The following is a 21,535-nucleotide window of genomic DNA, read 5'->3' on the forward strand; positions in this document are numbered from 1 at the left end:
CAATCCCATAAAACCCAGGTCCAACTCCAGACACATGACAACCTACACAGAGCCAGGTTTGATCCAGGAAAATTAATCCAGGATGCAGAAAGATTGGAAGCAGTCCTAGGAAAAAACAGAAAGTTTCTAGCAGACTGGCTTGGGCATAGGGCACTGTTCTCTCAGGCAAGAAGCATAGACTGGCTGTCCTAAAGCTGAACTATAATTCACCAGAACAATGGGAGGCGGAGTAAACTACAGTCATACTTTGACCCTGGGATGTTAAGCCACTGACTGATTTCCTGTCAGGCTTTTCGCTCCTTTTGCTTCAGGGCAATGGTAGGACTAAAGACCCACAGGAGGACTGAGAAACGAGATGGACAAGTAAACTCAACATTTTAAATCAATATAGGGGCACTAATAGATGTATGTTGAAGATGTAACGGGAGCATCAAAGAGGAAGAGCTTAACTGTGCTCGTAGGGAGTGTCAGAGGGGAAGATGGTGATGAAAGTTTGAAAAAGAAAGTAGGGACATTTGTGCTGAGGTTTGAAGGATAAAAAGGAATTTTCAGCACTACACACACACACACACACACACACAGCATCACAAAGGCAGAGGAGCATAAAAGAATGTGTGTGGTCCCCAGTATCAGAATGGTAGGGTCATTAAGTTTAGGATGGATGTGAGAAGGGGTGAGAGATAAAGCAGGAAGGGTAACCATGGGTCAGATCCTAGAGAGTCTGGTACACCTTGCTATGGAATTTTGATTTTTATCCTGGGTAGAGTTAATGGAGAGCCATTACTTTATTTTAGGATTGTGAAATGATCAGATTTGCCTGTCGGGAGTATCATATTTGCAACAGTGTGAAAAATAAATTAGAGGTGATTTAGGCCTAATGCAAAGAGACCCTTTAGTGTATAGGTGGTTCTAATCCATACTAGACATGATGAGCGCTGAATTATATCTGTGGCAGTGGAGGTAAAGATTAGGATCAATATTAATGACCGACTTATTCAGGGTTGAGCAGAGGCCTGTAAAAGAGAGTCAAGGATAACTCCAGATTCTCCGCTTGTGCAACAGGTGGATAAAGGTGACGTTAAATAAAATCTCAACTATGGAAAATTACATATGAACAAAAAGTAGTGGTAACCTGCAAATGAGAAGTTGGGTTAGGAAAATAGGATCCTTCGTTTCAATGTTCTATTGTATGTTAAAAAAAAAAGAACGATTGGGGCTACATCTAGGTTTAAATGCACGCTCTGCAAAATACTAGTTTATAACTTTGAGTAGATTATTTAATTTCTATAAATTTAGTCTTAGACTATATTAATTTGTTTACAATTCATCTTGTTTCAAAGAAGATTTAAAGTAGTTTATAAAACTACATACAATTCAACAAAACAAAGTGTATAAAGAGAGACAATGAGAGGAAAGAAGAATAAGGCTATGAAAAACAAAATTAATCCACAGATGCATAATTTATGATCCCATAGTCTTATGCAAGAAGTTTTGAGCTTCCTAACTGTCTACCCATATGGGAAACTCAGTGAGTTTCATGACTTACTCTGTCTATTGTTAGCTAGTGACATTTCAGAGAAACATCTTCATCAGGTACTCGTAATGCAGATACGTCATAAAATAGTGATCAGCATGAGAAATAACATCCTTGAACTTAATATGATGTCAAGTTTCTCAATGCCGGTCAGCGTTAGACAGCCAAACACAAATCAGCAAAAGCACTTCTACGTGGCCAAAATAACGACCTAGATAAAGAGCTATCTCAAGATAGCTTTTTCTTGATTACAAGAAAAATTTTAGCATATCTAAAGGAATGAAAAGACTACGTGTTTATTCAGGAAATCCCTCATAAAGAGCACCCCGCCTAAAGTTACTCAAGGACACAATCTAACCTCCTTCCCACCCCAATGGTCTTCTTGATGATCACTGAGCCACGGGTTTGCCAGTAGCAGTTCTCAAGGTTCTTCAGCCTCAATACAGACAAAAAACCCAGTTTTCAGAAATACAAGACGCAGCATAAAACAACACTAAATAGGACCAACTGAATGAAAGGAAGTCTAGATGCATGAATGTTCTAAATATTCAAAAGATATGCCAGTCCTTTAATACAATATAAGCAATGAGCTAAAAAATATTACCATTAGAATTCCTCAAAGGCTTGTTTTAGTTTTTTTTTTTTTTTTTTTGCGATACGCGGGCCTCTCACTGCTGTGGCCCCTCCCGTTGCGGAGCACAGGCTCCGGACGCGCAGGCTCAGCGGCCATGGCTCACGGGCCCAGCCACTCCGCGGCATGTGGGATCCTCCCGGACCCGGGAACGAACCCGCGTCCCCTGCATCGGCAGGCGGACTCTCAACCACTGCGCCACCCGGGAGGCCCCTAGTTAGTTATTTTTAATTAATATACTTTTCTACGATTTAATGCTGCCAAAAACTTGAAAATGGTTTGTTTACCAAATAGTTTAAATAAGTTACATGCCTCTCTTGACCCGTATAAACTTATGTATAATCTATTAATTTGCTTATTCTTCATCATACTTAAGGCATTGATTCAGAATCAGGCAGTGAGAATTTACAGAGGTTAAAACATAATCAATCTTGACCTTAGAATTAGGCATGTGAAGCCTGTCTTTTTGTCTTTGTGTTGTTTCTATAGATGACTAAATAAAGTTTATGTGTGATAAGTGTGATAATTATTCAATGCAGAATTACCATAAAGTTTTACAAAGTATACCTTTTTTTTTAATTTTTTTTTTTATTTTGCGGTACGCGGGCCTCTCACTGTTGTGGCCTCTCCCGTTGCGGAGCACAGGCTCCAGACGCGCAAGCTCAGCGGCCATAGCTCACGGGCCCAGCCGCTCCGCGGCATGTAGGATCTTCCCGGACCGGGGCACGAACCCGTGTCCCCTGCATCGTCAGGCGGACTCTCAACCACTGCGCCACCAGGGAAGCCCACAAAGTATACCTTTTAATGTAAGACTTTCTTAATGGTTAACAAGAATAAGGGAAGGGATGGATTCCAATTCTATTCTTTATAACTTCAAGTCTGTCCTACCTCACATAGCTAAGATATCCCTGGACACATTTATTTATGACCAAAGATTCTTTTAAACAACATAATGGTTCTTGTTTAGTCACAGATATTCTTTCACTACAGTAAAGGTGTTAAATCAGCAGAATCAATGTCACTGCCAAGGGAGGAGAATGTGATGACATTTTTGTGCAGCCAAACAAAATAAGTGTGAATAAGAGGATGAGAACAGTGGCTAAAAAGAAAAAAAGAGCTTAACTCAAAGTGAAAGATACTGTTAATACCAGAATTTGTGAAGTATGAATGTCTATTAAGTAGCTTTTGCAGTTTTTGCTCATTCTATAACTCGATATTTTTAAACTAATACTTACAAAATGTATATAATCATAGGCTAATTTGAAAATGACTTTTGAAGTTTTTTGTAGGGCAAACCTAGAGTGATAATACATTTTTTATAAAATTTTAATGTCAATTTAAAAATCTTATTTTTGTCTCTGGATTTGGACAGTGAAACACAATCCAGTGAACTACAAAATGTACATAAAGAACCTGTCCTTCAAGTTTTTTAAATACATAAATTTTGAATTGCTTTTTATAAAACTGGATTTAAAATTTTTCACCCTACAGGAAAATTGTCACTCAACAAGTACTTAGGACCATTCCTGACTTTGTTCGGAGTCTTCTTTGTCAGGTAACACACACCTTGACAGTAAAGCTATTAAGAGTGCAGCTCTCCTCTGAAGTCCTAATGGCCAAGAGAAGCCACAGAAAAGATGGCTGGGAGGCCACCATCCTTTCTCATTAAAGAGCCAGAGCATAACAAATCATCCTATTCTTGATCTTTTCTTTCACAAAATTGTCAGACAGATGCAGAATAGGAATCAGCAAAGTGACATTGTGGTTCGCCAATTGAACTAGGGATTTTTTACCATGACTTTAATGTGCCTCTAATGTCATGTCACCCTCATGGGAAACAACCCAAGTTTATAAACACAGGAACATACGATGAGAACCAACAGAAGGGAGGAGAAGGGAGTGGGGAGAGAAAGCAAAGGCAAACAAAGGAACTGTCTTTATTTTGAACCCTAATTATTTGTTAGAAAGCTGTGCCTCGTCTAGACGTAGAACAATGGATAGATAAAGCAGCCTCTTTGGGGTTCCTTTTTCAGAAGTAGCTTCCTAGCTTCTCTCTGGAAGAATAAAAAAATGATGGGGCTAGCCCAGAATTTCTCAACCTTGGCACTACTGACAATTTGAACCAGATAATTCTTTGTTGTGTGGGCCATCCTGAACACTATAGAATGTTTAGCAGCACCCTCTAGAAACCAATAGCATCACCCCAGTAATGACAATCAAAAATGTCTTCAGACACTGCAAAATTGCCTCTGGTCAAGAACCACTAGGCCAGCCCCTACACAAAATATTTTAAACTTTTCTTTAGTCCCTTCCGAGCTTTCTAGCTGACAGAACGGACTGCTATAGTCAGCAACATGATGACTGGCAAAATTTCCTCTCGTGGGAACTTTCTCCTATTGTGGTATATTTTATTAAATATTTTGTCAGGAAATCCATTAAAGAGAATATATTTAGAGAAATAAAATAAAGACAAAAAAGAAACATCCTTATAACTAAGTGACTTAAAATCATTGTACACTAATTCCTCCTTACCTCCCCAGGAAACTGTTCTAGAAAGCAGCCAAAATCTAAAATAGTGAAAGAGAGGTTAAAGACCACCTCACGAAGCAAATGGTGACCAAAAACAAGGAATGAAAACTGCCTTTATTTTTCCCATCTTAAAAAAAATTTTTTTTTCAATGACTATGCCTGCTCGCAGCCACAGCACCATCACTTTGCTCCCTTTGGAAAAAAAAACCCTCAAAAGAGTTGACTCTGCTGTCTCTAATTCTCCTCCTCCCATTCTCTCTTTAACCTATTCCAACTGCCCTTGTCAAGGTCTTCAGCAACCTGAAGCCTTAGCTGGGTTAGAGGGTCTGTTTCTAAGGTAGATCACACACAAGGCCGGCAAGCTGAAGCTGGCTCTTAGCGGGAAGCCTCAGTTCCTTCCCACATGGGCCTCTCCACAGGAATGCTTGAGTGTTTTCCCAAAAGTAAGCAATACAAGAAAGAACCAGATATACAAGAGCAAGGCAGAAGCCACAATGCCTTTAGGTACAACATAGCCTTCCACCATACTCTACAGGTCACACAGGTCAGCCCCAGTTCAGTGTGGGAGGGGAGTATGTAAGGGTGTGAACACCAGTAGGCAAAGAACATTGAAGCCATCTTAAAGGCAGGCTACCACAGCAGTCAAATGGCTTACCATGTGAACGGCAAAATAATTTGAATCTACCTCAGAGGTGACCCAGATGCATCTTTTCCCACTTACACCACTTCAAAAAATGAGAACATTTGTTCACCTTGTCTTCCCTCCCCATCTCTAGAAAGTCGTAAAACCTCTGTACAATATCATCTTAGCATCTGTGAGCAGCTAGCCTACTTTTTGTTAGCAATGTATTTCTAATTTTAAAAGTTGATCACAAACAATAAAGTTGTGACACTTCTGAGGAAAGTATATCATCCTCTTGATTCAGCAGGAAAAAAAAGTTTATCTACCTTTCCACAGTAGACTTGATAGACCTTGAGGAAAGTGAACAGATATTAAAATGCTGAATGTAGGCAAAGGGGAGACAGTCATGGGGCTTGGTTATGCCTTTATCCACAGTACATAATTTATTCTTAGACCTCAAGAAAGTACCTAATGTCTTTGTGTCTCAGTTTCCTTATATGTAAAATGCAGATATGATCACGCTCACATGTATAGTGAAATCTGAATATAAATTGGGAACTGAGCTCTAGTTTAAATATATATCAAGATATGTCTATATATGTGTCTCTCTCTACATATATGTCTATATATATAGACATATCTTGACTTATATATAATATATATTTACAAATAATAAACTTGACCAAATTCCTTAGATATAGACTATTCATATTTCGCGGCATCACTCACCTCTTCCTATAGCATTGCTCCACAAACTCTATAAACATTGAGCCTTCCTTCTAACATACTATGACTCTCAGTGCTATGAAAAAACTCTGATGTCATAAACACACTGTGTTACAGTATCACTAAGGACCAGATCCATTTTTAGTCACATAATCCCTGAAGTACTACCATTCTTGCTAGCCTCAACAGAGTCCCTTGGAGTACAAAGAAGGAGGGGGAGGGGACTACACAAAGTCCTGAAGCTACAAAAATTCTTAATGTATTTTTTATTATTAATCGCTGGCAAAGAAGTAGACAGTTTGGAGGTGGGAGAGGCAGTGGAGGGCTTTAAAATTATTATTTACATCTCCCCTAAATATCATGGCACCTAGGCACAAATGCTTAGGGGGCAGAAAATCAGCCCACAGACCCCGTTTCGCCCCCTGCCAACATCTCCACAGCAAGATAGAAACTCAAGAGTGTAATTTGCCTGCTAACTAGATGTCAAGCAGCTACCTCCAACAAATGGCAGTTTTTATCATTAAATTTCTTCATGCGTTTTCATCTGTGAGGTTTATAATCCATAAGAACAACCTAATAATGAATGAGTAAAATCAAAGAGATCTTTTAAGAGCCTGTGTGCTTTTATTGTTATAAATGCTTCACAAGTAAAAATCAGTCAAAAGCATAAAGGTACCCTGATTTGAACTTCCTTTGTGTTTGAATTAGTGTTTCTCTTAGAACACTCTCACATCAGGCTTCCGCTTCTCTTGGCAAAACCACGAATTGGCTGATGTTGTCTTACAGGCTTTCTCACATCCCCTTTCCCAGCATCACTCCTCTTTCATGGACCCCTTTCCGTTACCTAGGAGCCCCTCATGCTGCCTTCCACATTCCGCCTACTGCACAGTAATGTTCCAGACTCTTTATACTCCTCCCTTCTACCATTACAATATGTTTTTCCTAAGATTTGCTTGCTTTGAGAGGCTTGCTGGCAGGGGGAATGGGGAGGATGACTACCCTAATAATCTTTACTAAAATGCTGAATTAGTCCTCATTCTCTTTAGAATTGTTTTCTTAAGCAGAGATTCCTAGAAATGCTATCAACATCCCAGCCCAAAATATTGCAGGCATTTTGGTGGATAATATGAGGGAATGCTTCAATATAACTAGACCTTTTAGAAAAATGAAGTCCATTAGGTAGCTTTACTTGGCCTAGGGAGTTGACGTAGGAAAGCTGCTCTCCCTGAAATCATCCTCAAGGATAGGAATGTAACCCTAAACATCTAATGAGTATCCAATTGGCTTCTCACTGAACTTAAAATAAAATCTACACTCCTGTTTAGGGTCAGAAAAAACCCTGGCCTCTCCCTACCCGTCTCTACCTCACCCACTACACTCCAGCCTAACTGGCCATCCTTCTGTATTTGAACGTGCCAAGCTGCAACCTCATTCCTGCCTTAAGGCCTGCAGTGCTATCTTCCAGTACTTGGCATGCAAATTACTCTTCATCACTTGGTTCCCAACTAAAATGTCATCTCTTCAGACAACCTAAAGTAACCTCACACTTTCTAGCATATCATCCTGTTTTATTTTATTCATGACATTAATCACTGTGAAATTTTCTTATTTATGTATTTGTTTACCTCGCCTTTCCAGCCCCCTTTCAATGTCCCCTTCATTGTCTATCATGTTCATCACTGCATCCCTAATATTTTGCACAGAACCTAGTACATATTCAGTGGCCAATAAATATTGCTGAATGAATGCATGAATAGATGAATCCAAGCATAACTTAACCTTTAAACTTAAGTAATTGAGTGAGAAATCCTTGTTGGACTAATACTGGAAGTCGGGGGGCGGGGGGCGGGGGTGTTAATAGCACTATAACCAATGTAACTAACTTGTGTTTCTATAACATTTATTGATAATGGACTACAGCATTTCTTTTCATTAAAACATTATAAATATTGGATTGATAAATATTCTATTTGCCTTTTTGAAAAGCTGTCCTTTAATGAGGTGTCACAAATGAAAGCTAGTATCCCTTGAGAAATACTGCCAACTCATCTTATTCTTCTGTCAATGTTAAGAAACTGCATTTCCCTTTGGCCAATTTCTAGCTGTTCTAGATATGTAGGATCTATTGTTAGGATTTCAGAAGCCAATGAGCAACTTGCCTGTCACGGGGTCTAACAAATGATCTCTCCCCGCATGCAATGTAGCTAAGCAGAGAAACAACTCTCACAAAAGGATAACCAACACAGGCTGGAATGTTGCTAAACCTATAGTTTATTATAGAGCAAAGTTCACCCCAGCCCACCAAAGAAAAACAAAACAAACAAATAAAAAACCCCCAAACACTTAGCAATTTTGTTTTCTACCAGGCAGTCCCAGATTAGTCGGTTGTAGCTTAGAAGCAGGTGTCTGAGAGCAGTTCAGCAAGGCTGCAGTTGGATGCTTTCGTAGAGCTCTCCTCTTAAAAGGTAAAATTGAGACAAGTTAATGGCTTCCAACTTCCTGGGCTTGCTTTTGTTATCTATAAACTATCACAGTTAATTGTGCTTTGCTAAAGGGAAACTCCAAGGATTTTTTTAAAGGTATCTTTCCGTCTAAGAAATATTAAGTAATCTGGTTAAAAAAAGAAAGAAACTCAACATTAGTCGAGAGAGAAAAAAACATAAGTCATTAAGCACCAAATAACATTACTTTTAAGTAAAACACGTAGTATGAGAAAACTTTATTTTTAAAGAACTACAATAAAATTTCTCGAGACCCCATTTCCTAGGAAAGCTTGATTATTAATTCCTCCAGAAGAACTCTTAACACTTAAATGACAAAACTCTATTAATTGCTGTTCTTCAATTATTTCACTGTCAAGTTAAGTTTAAGAAAATACACACAATCCTGTCCTGGCTTACAAATCAAAAACTTCTTAGTGTTTTTTTGGGGGGTGGTGTGGTTAGTAATGAGATATGTTTCATCAAACTGTTATACTAGTTCACGTCTCATTAATTTGGTCTCGTTTGTATATTTTGGCACTTCTACCAAGATTAATCTCAGGTTAAGAATGTCTCAGGTAGCATGTACTGTAAAACTGTAAAATTTTTTTCCACTCTTCACGGACGATTTACAATCTGCAAGGTTTGGGGTGGGTATGTAATGTATTTCTGCCAATGGACAGCCACATCAGCAGTGCTGAAAACCAATCCTCCTGTTTCATTCATGGTGCCATATGGTTCCATAAAAAAGGAGCGAACCAAAAGTGCAGCTAATGCACCCTGTCAATCTGGATTCACACTGATTCTTTGACATTATGATAAGGAAACCGTTGGTAGATGAATATATTCTCTCATTCTTTCTTTAGTCATCTACCACTATAAACATGTACTAATTCATTGGGAGAGAAAAAATCAGGCTTAAGGCCTCTTCTATTTTACAGGAGATGTATTATTTTTAAGGAAATAAACTGTAATAAAATTATTATACATATATTATAGTTTCTAGCAGAAAATCCCGGGTGATTCGTAGTAACATCTTCCAAAAGATTGAGGATCATGGTTTGAAACCCTTTTCAATAGGTGATCTGAGTACTCCGGGGCAATGAAAAAGCAAGCTGAAGCACCAAGATAAAGTTGTGTCCCCCTAGTGACCTCTAGAGTGGAGCTAAGCTCCCACAAGCAAGACTTCGGGAAAAAAGGAAGAAGCAAGCCAAAGCCTGGCGCGCTCTGTAAACCAAGACGATATTTTCAATAGTACACCCCCTCGGATCTCAGAGTATGGTCCTATTTTATATAACCTCAAGGCGCAATAAATCTTCGCCTCTCGGGCCATGAGGCCCATTGGGTCGAAATCCAACTTCAAACGCCGCTCATTCCTCCTCCCCACCAAGCTCAGGTCCAGTTCCCCGGCACAGCCTTTCTCACCGCGCATGGTGTCGAGCTGGCTTCCACCTCTCTGCAGTGCTGCAAACAGCCTCTCGGCCACTGCTGGCTCCCCAGCTGGAGAGCCGAAGCGCTAGGAAGCCGGCGAGCGTCGACCTCTGCGAGTCCGCGCTGCGACCGCCGGCGGCCGCTGCACCTGCTCCCCGCGCGCCGCGCTGCGCTACGCGAGTCCTGGGGACGGCCGCACCCCCCGCCCCCCCCGACGCCGCCCAGGAGGCTCCCTCCCGAGTCCAGCTCCCGACAACGCCGCGACGCCTTAAGTCACCCCAGCAACAAGCTCTTCCTCGTTCTCCCTGCCAGCGCCTCTCCCGCCCCCCGCCCCGGAACTTTCCAACTTTAGAAGCCCTGGTTCCAAAGGAGCAACAGGGGCCCTGCTCAGCATGAGTCACTGCCCGCCTCGACAGGTCGGGAAGGGGGAAATAGCCTGCGGGGACCCAGCCCGTAGCGAGTCTCCTTGACCATTGGGGAAAAGGAGAGCCAGACAGCTCCTCTCTCCTCCTGAGGATGGAGGTTGGGAAAATGGATGCAGAACTTGTCACCCTGGGATGAAAGGACGGAGGGTGGAAGGAAGGAATAGCAGAGACCATGAAAAACTAACTCTCTCTCTACACACACACACACACACACACACGGCCAGATTCCGAAAAGGTTAAGACCTTAGGAGCCGAGAGTCGCCTCTCTCCCCACTGCCCTGAGGGAGTAAGGTGCAACAGATACCCAAGCTTGTGGAGTAGGAAAGCGGTGGGGTGAGAGAGTCTTCTGGTTTCCCCGGGTTACAGAAAGGGGACAAACTCCTATCGGAGTCTCCCCGGAAGCAAAGGGAGGTGCAGCAGTGTTGAGGTCTCCCCACCTCCCGGAGAAGGAAAACTCTTCCCCAGCAGGCAGCTTTTCACTTGGCCGAGCCTGAGTGTAAACAGGCCAGCCAGAGGAGCGGACCGCGGGTGGGAGGTGGGATGGGGCGAGGCGAGGATGGAGCAGAACTCACCCTTAATGCTGGGGGGCTTTCTCTTCTTGGCCATCTTCTGCCCCCTCCCCTCCCCCGGAGCCTTTCCTCCTGCTGCCGCCCAGCTCCGGGAGCCGGCGCCGTGGCTTCCAGGCGAGCTCTCGCCGCGGCTCTCAGATCAGCAAGCTCTTTGTTGCTGTGATGGCATCTGCGAGGCGGCGGCGGCGGCGGCCCGGCTGCGCTCTCGGCTCGGCTCGGCTCGTCTGGGGCCGGCGCCGCCGCCCCTCTGCTCTCTGCCGCGCCGCGCCGCGCTGCGAGGCTCGCGCTCGCGCTGCTGCGGCCGCTGTGGCGGCGGCAGCGGCGGCTGTGGATGCTGCTGTGCTGCCCCTGCTGCTGGAGGGGGGCAGCGCTGGGCTCCCCGAGTGCCCGCCCAGCGCTGACCTCCCTCTTTCCTGCACCCTCCCTCCCCCACTCCCTACCCCGGGTGTCCCGTCTGAGCCGCCACCTCCAATCCAACCAGTGACGGCGCTGTCATCCGGCAGCCGCTGCTGGGGAAGGCGGCTGTGGCGGCAGCGGGGGGCTGCTGTAGGAAGTGGGGGGCCCGCAGCCATCTGCGGTCCGGGAGGAGAAAGCCAGGCAGCCCGACTCTTAACGGCGCCCGCGTTCTGCCTGCCTCCAGGCCAGGCCTCCGAAGCCCCCGCCCCCACCCCCACCCCCACCCCAGGCGGCAGGGCGCGCTGTGGGCGGCTGCGTGGGCCGGCGAAAGACACCGGTCTCCGTAAGCCAACGAGAACTCAGGCCAACTGCAGGAGTGCCGGCGCCCGCACTCGCGACCCGGCCCCGCCGCCGTCCTCCGCTCAAAGCTGGTCTCGTGCACCGAGCCCGAATTCCAAGCGGGCGATAAGCCCCGGGACGCGCCGATGCCTCTGCCCCTCCGGAACCGAGAAGGGAAGAGGGAAACTGGTAGAGAGGAGAGAAATTAAGTTCCACAGGCAGCCCAGCGATAGTCACCTGGAAGAATGACCTAGTTCAGGCCCTAAACCTCTTATTTATTTATTTATTTTATTCATTTATTTGTGGCTGCAATTGGGTCTTGGTTGCTGCACGTGGGCTTTCTCTGGTTGTGGCGATTGGGGGGGTGGGGGGGGCACTCTTGGCTGCGGTGCTCGCGCTTCTCATTGCGGTGGCTTCTCTTGTTGGCAAGCACAGGCCCTACAGTGTGAGGGCTTCAGTAGTTGTGGCTCGCGGGCTCCAGAGCGCAGGCTCAGTAAGCTGTGGCGCTGGGGCTTAGTTGCTCCGCGGCATGTGGGATCCTCCCAGACTAGGGATCGAACGCGTGTCCCCTGCACTGGCAGGCGGACTTTTAACCACTGTGCTACCAGGGAAGTCCCAGGCCCTAAACCTCTTAATAGAGAAGACTCAGGACAGGTCCCTTGGGGCTGTGGAAAAACAGGAAAGAAAGTTCAAGTCGGAGGAATTAGGAGGGGGAGGAGTGACTTCTTGGCCTCCCGTAGAAACTTTTGTTCCAGTGGCCGCGTTCTTTCTTGCTCTGATTGTGAGTTTGGAAAGTTTTCATTATCCGGGAGGAGCTGTCCTCCTCTAGTGTGCTGATCAGAGAAGGAATCTCACCAGTGTCCCGGGACAGCAAGGTCATGCAAAAGTTTGACCCGTCTGAGAATGTAAAGGTAGTAACCGGGCTTTAAAAGAAAGGCGGAAGGGGTAGTGTGGGGAGGAGGTTACCAGTATGTATGTGGGAAGGTGCCAACTGATTTTTTTTCTTTACAGGAGCTGAGGTTTCCCCAAAACCCGCTTTCTAATTCACAGCGATCTTATCAACACGTCTCCTTCCTCCGCCTACGTTCCCAACCTAATCTGATTATCTAAACATCCAGTGATTCAATTCAGTATCATTAGCCAGAAATTGCCCCCACGTTGATGCGGTGCCCCAGTAAGAACACTGGAGTCCAAAGCCCTGGGTTTGAGTTCTAGCCCTGCATCTTCATAGCTCTGAGAACTTACACAAGTCATTTAATCCCTCTGTTCTTCTGCTTCCTGATTTGTAAAATATCATCTCAAAGATTCCTTCCAGCTCTAATAAATATCCTGAGATTTTTTAGTCACAAGATCATCACGTTATTTTTTGCACTCTTTCTAAATTTAACTTTATACAATGTATTATATTGAAGTAAGTAATCTGAAGAAAATGTGAAATACCCAAATCCTCTTACAACAAAGGTGTGCAAGTAGCAAGCTTATATTAATTAGCAAAATAGGCCCATTCTCAGTTGCATAGCTAGAAATAAGACTCAATTTCCTCTTCTGAAAATCTGTCTCTGATTTAATTCAAAACCTTTTCAAACTCTTAAGATGTGTAAATAGTAGGCTTGTAAACATTCTTAGTTTATTTTATGCGTTCATATTTTATCACTAAGTACTAATTATTGCCTATATTAAGATAATGTCTTACAGTTTATTCATTACTTTCACATACTTTATTTCATTTGATCCTGACCACAAACCTGTGAGTTCAGAGGGCAGGTCCTGTCTTCCACGTTTTATAGATGGGGACATGAGGTTCCTGGAGGTGCAATTATTTGTGCACAGCTTCCAGGACTTCTGTGCAGCTCTTCTAACTCAACACCAGCCTCATCCCATGACACCAGCTGCCTATGAAATGGAATATTTCTGCCTCAGGCCAGAGATAGTTTCCTTTCTTCTATTTATTCCTTCCAGGATGCCAATACTATTCTCAGCAGAGGGAACTCAAAATTTTAGTTGACAAACTATGTCTATTTTTTGTACATGGATGTGATTAACTTGTAGAACTTCAAAGTATTTTTATGTGCATTTTCTTAATTGAAGGTCACAGCTATCACAGAAGACCGTCAAAAGAGATTTATTGAGCCCAACGGAACAGATGAGGAAACCGACCCAGAGACACTGCAGTCACAACTACTCAGGCCCTGGGTAGCCCACAGTGCATGCTTTTGTTTAAGGATTCAAATAGAATGCCTGTAGGGATCAGTAAGGCAAAATACATCACACAAGCAGTATAAATATGTCGGCTTTATTGAGTGAGGGGTAGGGACTTCGGGGAGTTGAGAGCACATGAGAGCTGCAGGTTGCCTTGTGGGAATGGAAACCTCAGGTTATAAGGATTCTGATTTTTTAAGAGGAGTCAGGAATCCATATTCCCAGGTAAAATATCCTTTTTGATATTGGTTAACATAAAACAAAGCAAAACAAGGCAGGCTTAACAGAACAAAACTGCCAGTAATATACAGCTTATGGGCTGTGTATCTGTTTTCACATCCCATCAACCAACTTTTATCACCAAAGAACAGGTACTGAACCGAATCCTTGGATCTAATCTGATTCTGTTGGTGTCTATATACCCTTAGAATTAGAGGTTATCAAGGCTTTTTGTCCACTTAATCATGATTTCTAAAGATAGATTGCAGAGATTGGTGTTTCTAAATTTCTGGCTGTCCTTAGAGCCATCAATGAGAATGACCACAGCAAATCAAATAATTTTTAAGTCACATGTGATTCTGCTGGGCATGAGGAAATTTATACATTTTATTTGATGATGATGAAAAAGTATTGATGATGATGATGGTGACAAGGACAAAACTGGCCTAAACTCTATTTCCCTTTATAGGAAGGTTTTGAATGAATCCTTTCAAAAATTAGTCACAGTGCTAAAATGGTAACTTTAGTTATATGTAGTATAATCATTCTTCTTAGATTATTCTAGCCCTGTCTAGACTGCTTATAGATTAAGATAATCAGAATGGAGGTAAGGAATACATGTTCCTTGTGTGGAAGTATCAAGTGAGCTCAACAGGGAAAATGAACTTGTCATACAAATTATACTAAAGACCAAAGTGAAAATATAATTCATACTACAAAAGTATGGTTGTCATTAATTGTGTGTTACTGCAATTGCAGTAGAAATGTTGAAATTATAACCCTCAGAAGAGTATTTTTGGCTGAAATATTTTATACTGAATGCCTATCCATAAATTAACTACTGTAGTTTAGGGAAAATGAAAAGGGGAAACAAAAGCCCCATGGGTTTTAATCATGTTAACACCAAAGAATATCAAAAGAATCCAAACTTGCCCCATTATTGAAAAAAAAAAAAACTAGTATTTTAAAACTTTACATACCATAAAAGAATCATAATACTCACCTCAGCTAAGGTTTTAAGGGAACCTGCCATTACGTGACTAGAGCTAAAGAAAGGTAAAAAGAGAAATGATGGTGGGAACAGAGGGGGATGGTCCAACTGGTGCACTAAAAAAAATTCCTATAGTGCTTATATACTCAAAATCAACATGTGAAAAAAAAAAATTAACATGTGAAGGAGTGGGAAAACTGAGGCTGGCTTCCTACCCCATCTCACACACCATTATGGATAAGTGAGACCTTAAATAACACTTCTTCCCTTTCTCTCTGATCATTATAATAGATATATGATATTCACTATATATATAATAGATATATAGATATTCATTAAATAAAATTTCACCTGAATTTAGATGGAGAGTCCTGGAGTGAGAGTTTATAGAATCTTTGTCCCTTTACCTCATTCTAATTCTTCCATTGATGACCCTGACCTTAAGAAATGTGATTTCAGTTATGCATGTTTGAATTGCACAGAAAGACATGAAATTCAGAGACATCATTTTGGCAGTTAAATGTAAATTCTAGGTTTCTCAGACAAAACCTTCTCAAAAAGATCCCTTAACACTTTACTACTTTCAGACCAAACCTGTCCGACAGAGATACCTGCCTTACCCATGATACTGCTGTCACAACTAGCAATTGAAGATATCATGCTATATCTATGCAGAAGAAAATTTAATTTTGCTAAGTTCAATTTCCCAATTGTCACCTAACCTCTAGAACTATGTCCTTCTGAAAGGGAGTTAATTAACAGGAAGCTTTATTGTACCCACAATGAAGTGTATACTTAAGAGAGTTCAACCCCACAGAAAGCCACAAGAAACAAAAGAAGGCATTTGGGAAGGCTAAGAAATCCTAAAGCTAGGTCTCTGCCCAAATTACCCAGAAGTTCCTCTGGGGGAAATGGCACAGACCTGGCCTGAGTAAAGCAGTCCATGGACGGCAGGATAGTCAGACATGACATAGAGATAGTCTGCTATGTATGATCCACACTCAAACTCTCAAGATTTTATGCAATATATATAAACAACTAAAATTGTTTTCTTTGATACTCTTTGATACTCCAGTTGGCCTGTTCAAGGACAGAATGTTCAGTTTGACCTCTGCTAGCTTCCAAGTAATCACTTTACCCCCAAAATATTCTCAAGTTGTCTGCAGTAACCCCCTCCATTATAATTCTGTTTATACATTTTTCCTTTACTGAGTCTACCAGTCTACCAACGGATTCCTCCATATGCAAGTGAACAGTTTGCATGCAAAATAAATGGCATACAAAATAAATAAATGTTTTAGAGAGATTTTTGACAATGAACCAAATTGCATTTTCCATTCTTTTCTATTTCTGTTTATTCTCTCTGACATTTGTATATGTATTGAGTAATATTATGTGCCAGTCATGTTCTAGGTGATTGGGTATACAATGGAGAAATAAAACAACATGGTCCATGCATTCATGGTATTTACAGAGGAAACAGAATTAACCCGTAAATTCCTCATGGAAACAGCACATCCAAAGACGCCAGTAGGAAATTCTGGATTACAGCAGTGGTTCCCAAATTCCCAACTGATAGGCATCTCATCAATTATTGATTAAAAAAAATGCTCGCCCACCTCCAACTATATTTATTGGGTTATATTTACATTGTGTGTACTATTGTAATAATACATATATACATTATAAAATATACACAAAATTTTGAAAGTTTTAAAGGGTCAGATTTTTGAAAATGGCCCATCTTGATCACCTCCAGACACTACTGCATTAGAGGAACTAAAGGAAGATCAATTTAAGCCAGGGAAAATATGATCTAATTTACCTTTTAAAATAACACTCTCATTCCTGTGTGGGTAATTGGAATAAGTCTAATAAGTTAATTATATGGCTACCGGGTTGGATGAGAGTTAAATTTTCACACCAACCCTCAGACATGTTCTGGAACTCCTTATGGGGCCTAGAAGCAGTGCACTCTATAGCAATGCACACAATTGTCACCCAGATCTTGGTTTCTAAATACCATTGTCCACAAAACAGAGACAGAGATCTTTGGAGAAACAACTCCAGGTCTGTAGCAGACAAAGTGCTAGGTGAACCTGGAACATCTTGATGTGCCAGAAAGCAAGGAAGTGCTCAGAGACCAGTGAGGTCATGACAAAAGGACAAATGAGCCAGCTTGAAGTGGTTGCCTACTGCTTAAATACATGAAAATTTGAGCTTCAAAATATATATATAAGGATGATAATGGATTATAATACATTGAATAAAATAGAATAAAATTTAGGAATCCATAGTGATATCCAAAAGAGAGAGAATTTTAGCTTTTTTTTTTTTCAGAAGAATTGAGCTAGTGAGTGTAGAAGAAATGATAGAATTAGAAAATCATCATTTGGCAAACTTCCCATATAATAACTAAGGATCATCAATGGACACCAAAGCCTTTGGGTAAAAGTTTGTTGGGAACATGATATTCTTATATATTATCCTGTATATTAGTTATTGATTGAAAAGGGGAAAATGTATCTTTATAATGGAGAGTTTGTGTGGTCACCACATTAATCAACGAAATAATCAAACTTAGCATCACATAGTTGAACTATGTGTCATGTGCCTCCTGATGGGACTCAATAAGAAGTACACAACATCACCTATGTAGTTTTCTTGTAAAAAATGTTTAACCTAAATCTAATCATAAGGAAACAAGTCAGATAAAACCAATATGTGCAATTCTATAAGGCATTGTCCTGGACTTTTTTTTTTTAATATAAAAGTTAATGTCATGAAAAGACAAGGGGACTAAAGAGGCATAAATACCAAATGCAACTGGATCCTGGATCAGGGTGGGGAAAGTGAATCACCTATAATAGACATTTTGGACAAGTAAAAAGTTAAATATGGACTGTATATTAGATATTACTGAATTAATGTGATTTGCTTATGTGTGCTGGTAGTATTGTTGTTATATAGGAGAACGTCCTTATTCTTAGGAGATGCATACTGAAGTATTAAGTTGAAAATACAAAAATGACTAAGTATTAGGAATTTCATAAGGTTAAACCTAATATTTAAATATGAATGCCATGATGTCTGCAACTTGCTTTCAAATGCTTAGGCAAAAAAATGAATACATAATAGATAAGTATGTAGGTACGTAGGTAGATCAATCAATTAAGACAAAATGTTAAAAATTGATAAATGTTGGTGAAAGAATAGGAATGTTCACTGTAAAAATCTTTCAACCTCTTTCCTGGTTTGAGATTTTTCAAAATACAAAATAGAAAAAGGGAGGGAAGTGAAAAACTCAGGTTTTCCCAATTAATGGTAAAACAGTTTAAGATAAACCCAGTCTCTTGGGAGATTAATGCTCAATTGTTCAAGGTTTTTCTCCTCTTATTCTTTCTCTTCCCCTCTCATCTTTCGAGATCTGGGCACAGAAGTTTATATAATATCTCAGCAATAGCACAGTGGGGGTATCGTCTGGTCTACACATTGTCCTTCTTTCCTGGCACCCACATAATGTGTGGTTGACGCATAACTTGCCTCACCTGAGCACTGGGCATTGGTCCATATGTTTACTGTGATCACTGCTAAAACTGGTTTTTTGTCTGATCTCTTGGCACGGGCAATGCAGGATGATGGCTCTCAAGAAGCTCAGCCATCTCCTTCTGCTGACCAGGCTACCTACACTGATTTTCACTGATGCTGCAAATCCTCTGAACCTTAGCAATATTCTCCATCTGGATCTTGACTTGGAGTTGCCCACTCACAGCTACCACTATTATGTTCCTTTGAACAGAGACCTCTACTGAGATCTCCTCCGCTGTGACTTCCTGGCAAGTATCAATATATTAATGCTTATCTCTAAATTACCCTTTCATCTCCTCAGAGTTCCTCAGGAACTTCTATATCTCTTCTACCATATGCACCAGCTACTATTCTGCCTAAAACACCATGAGACAATTTTTATGCTTCTGTGGTCACCCCCTGTTAGCACAGGGTTTTTCTCAGAGGCTTTCAACCTCTTGGCCAGTGAAGTTCCCAAATTTCTCCCAAACTATCAAGCCACAGAGTTGTGCTGTGAGTAAATGACACTGTCTCATCTCTTGCTCACTTCTCTCTCACACACACCCCTTAACTCTTTCCCCAGCACTTTCTACTTTTCATACAATGGGACTTCTCTTGGATCATATCCTCCATCCTTTCTCCATTGTGTTCCTTTTTTAATAGAGGATTAACTTTATTTTCAAATAACTAAAATTTCCCCTTGGTTTATAAAGAGACACTTTTGAAACTTTTTTTTTAAGGTTTTTTTTTTTTTTTTGTCTGCGTCGGGTGTTAGTTGCGGCACGCGGGATCTCTCGTTGCAGCGGGTGGGCTCTTCACTGTGGTGCCCGGGCTTCTCTCTAGTTGTGGCATGCAGATTTTCTCTCTCTAGTTGTGGCGCGCAGGCTCCAGGGCGCGTGGGTTCTGTAGTTTGCAGCACGTGGGCTCTAGTTGAGGCAGGCAAGCTCAGTAGTTGTGGCATGCAGGATCAGCTGCCCCGTGGCATGTGGAATCTTAGTTCCCTGACCAGGGATGGAACCCGCATCTCCTGCATTGTAAGGCAGATTCTTTACCACTGGACACCAGGGAAGTCCCCACTTTTGAAATTTAGATGCCTCCTTTCCCTTTCAAAAAGCCTGAATTTCAAGACAATCGTCTTACAAGGGACTCAAGAAAGTTCACTGTGAGATTCCAAACTGAGCAAAGATCCTTTTCTCTAGGTCAGTTATGCCTTCCCAGAAGCAATGATTGCCACTGATTCAATGTGCAAGGAGCCACAGGGAAAATGGTTTATGAGGAATTAAATATTCACCGGTTTCCTAAGCCAAAAACATTATCCTCATTAGGGTTGTCAAAGCATATTAGATCAGGAAATCTGAGTTCTAGTCACAACTTGTCTACTGATACTTTATGACTTTGGACTACTCCGATGATAAAAATAATAATAATAATAATAATAGCAGCAGCAACTACTGAGCTCCTGTTATGATGGCCAGTGAAGCTTTTATTTATTTATTTTCTGTACTCCTGTCCCAGCCTCCCAATTACTATACTGAATCCTCATCATTCACCTCTAGTCTCTGGCCCCAAGCTTTTTATGTGAGAAAATACAAACTCTTATAGTTTAAACTGCTGTTGTGCTTTCTGGCATTTGCAGTTTCTTAACTGATAAAAGTTGGTGTGGGTGCAGGTAAGTTTGTAGATAGTGGTGGCAGAAAGTTGAGAAAGTTTCTGTCTAACGGCTTCTATTTTTCTCTTTGAAGTAAGAGATAAAGTTATCTGCTTAGTTTGAAGGAGTAAATTGTGGGGAAGAACATCTGAGAAGAATAGAATAATTTGACATACGCATTGTGGAGAATAAGAGAAAGAGATAACAAAGAAAACACTGAAAGAATCCTGAGCATTGTTACAGCAAGGTGGTGTTGAAGACAATGGATTTATAGGAGAATCAAGCTGGTAATTACTTTATTTTACTCAGTCAGTGCATAGGACCGGTTAGTGGATGCTTTGTAGGAAGGATTTGAGAGAAGGATAACAAGTTGAAGAGAAAGTAATGTATTATGGAATCTAGCCAGAATAGGGATGGATAGGATGAAGGGAGGAGGCCGATCATCTCACTCTCCTGCTAAAATCCTTGCAATGGGCTTCCACTGCTTATAGAAAAACATCCCAAATCCTCAACATGCCTACATGGGAATGATCTGACCCATGACCATTTCCAGCCTCCTCTGGTGTCGCTCTTCCCTTTGCTCTCTACACTGAAGCCCTGCACAAAGTGGGCCAGAAGAAAGTAATCCAAGTGTATACTTTTCAGTGAATTTTATCCCCTTCCCATGTGCATCCCCCCTGCCTGGCTTTATAGTCAAATCTTTTTGGCTTCTGTAAGCTTATTTTTCATTAACCAGGCCCCTTTTCTCTGTTACTAGCAACAGAGCTAATTTTTCTTCTTTTCTTTTCTTCTTCTTGAAGCTTAATTGGTCTCTCTGCCTCCATTCTCTCATCTCTCTAATTCATCTGCACATTCACAAATGCCTTGGTTATCTTCCTCTTACACAGAGCAAAGCATATTATTCTTCTACTCCAAAAGCTTATATAATAAAGTACAAGCTCCCTAGGTCATGCAAAATTCTCTAGTATCTGGCCTCAGAGATAGGGGACTAGAATAGGGAGACCCTGAAGACACTTATGAAGAAGAAAGGACATTAGTATATAATAGACATGTAATAAATGCTTTTTAATTGAAGGATTGTTAATAACCCACCTAACTTCCTTTTCATTTGACAGATTCTAACATGTTTTCCCATTTGCACAGAAAAGGAAAGTTTTCCTTTATTCTTTAGAATATCATTCATTTATTTAATTTTTCTTGAGCGTCTACTATGTTGAATAAGAGTGGTG

The 21,535-nt window shown here is 41.4% G+C and overlaps 1 protein-coding gene across 2 annotated transcripts in view; it reads right to left on the minus strand.

Annotated features, from left to right (window-relative positions):
* Nucleotides 1-11,076, minus strand: part of SLC44A5 (solute carrier family 44 member 5) — a gene marked incomplete at its 3' end in the record, with an annotated part of 381,161 nt that extends 370,085 nt beyond the window's left edge. For both annotated transcript variants that reach the window (XM_079943833.1, XM_079943832.1), the window contains exon 1: nt 10,951-11,076. In XM_079943833.1, the coding sequence (XP_079799959.1) occupies nt 10,951-10,984 (34 nt within the window). In that variant the 5' untranslated portion in view covers nt 10,985-11,076. The remainder of the gene's footprint in view (nt 1-10,950) is intronic.
* Nucleotides 11,077-21,535: the final 10,459 nt, after the last annotated feature.

The sequence above is a fragment of the Stenella coeruleoalba genome (assembly GCF_951394435.1).
Source record: "Stenella coeruleoalba genome assembly, chromosome: 1".
NCBI lineage: Eukaryota > Metazoa > Chordata > Mammalia > Artiodactyla > Delphinidae > Stenella > Stenella coeruleoalba.